Raw genomic sequence first — 3448 nt, forward strand, 5'->3', positions numbered from 1 at the left:
ATTATTTATTACATTTTACAAAGCTTGTTGTCTTCACTTTTTACTGTTACTTTTTGTCAGAGTCTAGACTCGTAACAACAGAAGAAGCAATAATTATTCATATCTTGCCCGGTAATGTAACAAGTAATCTGATTGGATCCACAACTTTCAGCTGCATCCAATCAGATATTGGATTCATACTCTTTTGGCTAGCTACATATATCAAGAATCAATGTGGAACAAAGTGAATGGACAAATCAAGATACCTTAATTGGGTAAAACAGATAATCCAACCTTTTCACATAATATCCAGGGCTGCAACTCTGTTGGGCAGGGTATAACAAAAAATCAAAAGCAGCTATGTTTGTCGTGACAATTTTTATTTCATATGAAATATCCACAGTTTAAAAATAGATATAAAACTGAAATATTTTACTGCCACATATAATTTAGTTTATAGTCTAACCGTGTGTGTGTGTGTGTGTGTGTGTGTGTGTGTGTGTATATATATATATATATATATATATATATATATATATATATATATATATATATATATATTGAAACAGAAGTATCCTCGGCAAATCAAACTGTTATACCTCATATTTGAATATTTGAGGGACATATTGTCACAAGTTCACCCTAGTGATTTGAATATGGGATACTTCTCAATATTGCCAAATCAAACAAAACAAATACATCATCCCCTACCATCCTCCACTTCCTCCTCGAAAACGTCAGCGCAAGGTTCATCCAAAAGAGGAAATTGTTTACTCATGAACAATGTTTGTTTCAATCAAACCACTCACAAAACGACGTTCATAAAAGTTTGAACTACCGCTTACTTCCAGAAAAGTCTGAACCACTGTTTACACTTTTACGGTGAACTAGAAAGTGTAATTCCAGTGAAAGAAGTGGTTACATTTTTGTGGTCTTAATATAGTCTGTGTTTGCTTGAGTAAAAACGACAGTGTCTGCCCAAAGCGATAGGCAAGCTTCTTGTCTGCTTTAAATAGCAAATACGAGAGTGAAGCAGTCATCAGCAAGTACTTCCCCTCTAACGACACATACCAACAATCTATAGTAGTGATGATATCTAAGCAAGAATTTCCAAGCAGTTATGAAAAGAAAATTAAATTAGATGTAAGCTTTGTGTGTGTGTGTAATTTAGATTTTTTTAAGCAGCTGTAAAAAAATTTCAGTCATATCGCTATGATGTCTGCAGTGTGGCAGTTTATACTGATGTCTAGCACTGGGGCATCATGCCACAAACGTGTAGCATGATGTCCCACCAAGTCACATTATCCTGACACCAGGCCAACCAGTCCTAACACTAAACTCTTAATGCTGAGCGCCTAGCGAGGCAGCTGTTAGTATCATTTTTATGTCTTTGGTATGACTCGGCCAGGGTTCGAACCCGCTACCGAGGCGCACGCTCTAACCACTAGGCCACCGGAGGTGTAAGTTTCGGGGGAGTTCGCAAAATCAGTGAATTATTAAAATCTCTTAGATGTCCAATATTTTAATTTAAAACATTTAAAGCGGAAGCCTTTCTTTGACAAGACTATAGAATACCTATTTTGTTGAGCTACTTTTTCAAAAATCCTACTTGTACTGATTTTTTTCTTAACTTACTATAAAAGTTTCTATTCTTTTGTCCAGTCTGTGATATCTCTGTGTCTATCAGATATTACAAGTCTTACTTGTAAAATATTTTGTCAAATTTATCCCACAACATATCATAACTGAATGGTTTGCTGATCAACTATTTACAAAAATGTCACTGATTGAGCAGAATGCATTGAAATGGACAGGAGGTCGAACAACTGCTATGTATTGTAATAAAATTTCGTAAGATTTTCTCTCTCTCACACACACACACACTCCCCCCCCCCCCCCCCCCCCCCCCGTGCTACGATTTCTACCATGATTGAGCTCGATCATCCCCGATAAATTCTTAGGGTGTGAAACCTACGTCAGTACTTGAATAAACTGCTTTGATTACCGGTAAATTGGGTCAATATAGAAATATATTTGAAGTAGGTTAAACGACTATCAATGAGAATAAACCGACGGTGAAGTGGTAACTCAACTCATATCTTTTGGTAGCCATTCTGTTATATATTTTTTTCAAGAAAAGAATTAGTATTCGCTCATCTTAAAAAAACAACAACATTATTATCGAGAAACTGTTTAACAACAAATATAGCAAACGTAGTCGAGTGTGTCACTATGGTGGTAAAAATGTTACTGGCGTCAAGGGAACATAGTATTATGTTTGTCATCATGAGGGTATGATGCTATGTTGTGAAAAATGACCATATGCCGTCAAGGTGAATTTAACATTGATCTTCCATTTTGCCATGAGACCATATAACATCAAACGGCGAGCAGCAGAGGGGCTGTACAGACCGAAACTTTTTGCACAATAAACCCCTCCAGGAAACTATTCCTCGATAGAGGGCTTATTTCGACGAAATAAACCCTTCTATTCAGAATACAGGACAAAAAAAAATGTCCCCCGAAAACTCGAAGAGTTTCCAGGGACAAACTCGTTGAGTTTGCACTGACAACTTGGGTTACTTCAATAAATCTGAAACAGTTTCCGTGGCGGGGTCGTTATTGAAAAATCCATGGGTCGGGTCCATCCCCTCTGCTGCTCTGGGAAATGAGTTTCCAAGGAAAAACATTTTTATGTTGCAAATAGTGTATCAAGTCCAATACGGTATCTTGTTCTGGGATCGTGTAAATTTATTGTCACAAATCCGTGAGGTTTTCTTTGAGCATGACTGAAGAAATTTTTAAATTTATTTAAATCCATATCGCCACCACACCAGGTTTGATGAATATTTCTCAGTGTATGTGTATCAACTCCATTGAATATCGCAAGAAGATTACAATTATCCCTGATTACTTTAGGAATTTGTGTATAACGCTGAGTAACATAAATCACATCAGTGTTTTTGTGACGTCCCCGGGAAAATATTCTTGCGGGATTTTTTTGCTTGTCCAACATAACATCATCATACACTACTAGGTTGTTAATTGATTCATCAAGATCCTCGACGCTGGGGGCTTCTTCGATATCAGTGATAAATTCAACAACATCCTCACCGTCTTTACTCAGCGCGCTTGCACTCCCATTAAAATCTTTTATAACGTTATAGCATCGTTGATCATCTACAGATGGAGCTATCAAATACAGTTTATCCCATTTCATCCACTTCATTATCAAGTTCAGCAACAGCTGTGTTTTACCTGAACCGGATGGCCCAATTATAATCGCGCGGATAGAGTTTGGTAGCACTGAATTATGCTTAACTGGCTCTTTCTTTTTTGTCGCAGAAAAATCTGTAATTTCCATTTGTATATAAAGAATAATAATTATGGATCTATATTGTGTGAAGTGTAAGGCACGAACCCCTACGAATGATCTAACAACCATTACAACAAAAAATAACAGACAAGC

The 3448-nt window shown here is 36.7% G+C and overlaps 1 protein-coding gene across 1 annotated transcript in view; it reads left to right on the forward strand.

The window, feature by feature from the left end:
* LOC149790389 (arylsulfatase B-like) overlaps nt 1-1688 on the forward strand; it is a 28609-nt gene extending 26921 nt beyond the window's left edge. Inside the window, exon 9 of the mRNA XM_089973211.1 lies at nt 1642-1688. Coding sequence (XP_089829337.1) covers nt 1642-1688 — 47 coding nt within the window. The remainder of the gene's footprint in view (nt 1-1641) is intronic.
* Nucleotides 1689-3448: the final 1760 nt, after the last annotated feature.

This window comes from Sinohyriopsis cumingii, chromosome 10 (assembly GCF_028554795.1).
Source record: "Sinohyriopsis cumingii isolate HCF-2022 chromosome 10, ASM2855479v2, whole genome shotgun sequence".
Taxonomy (NCBI): domain Eukaryota; kingdom Metazoa; phylum Mollusca; class Bivalvia; order Unionida; family Unionidae; genus Sinohyriopsis; species Sinohyriopsis cumingii.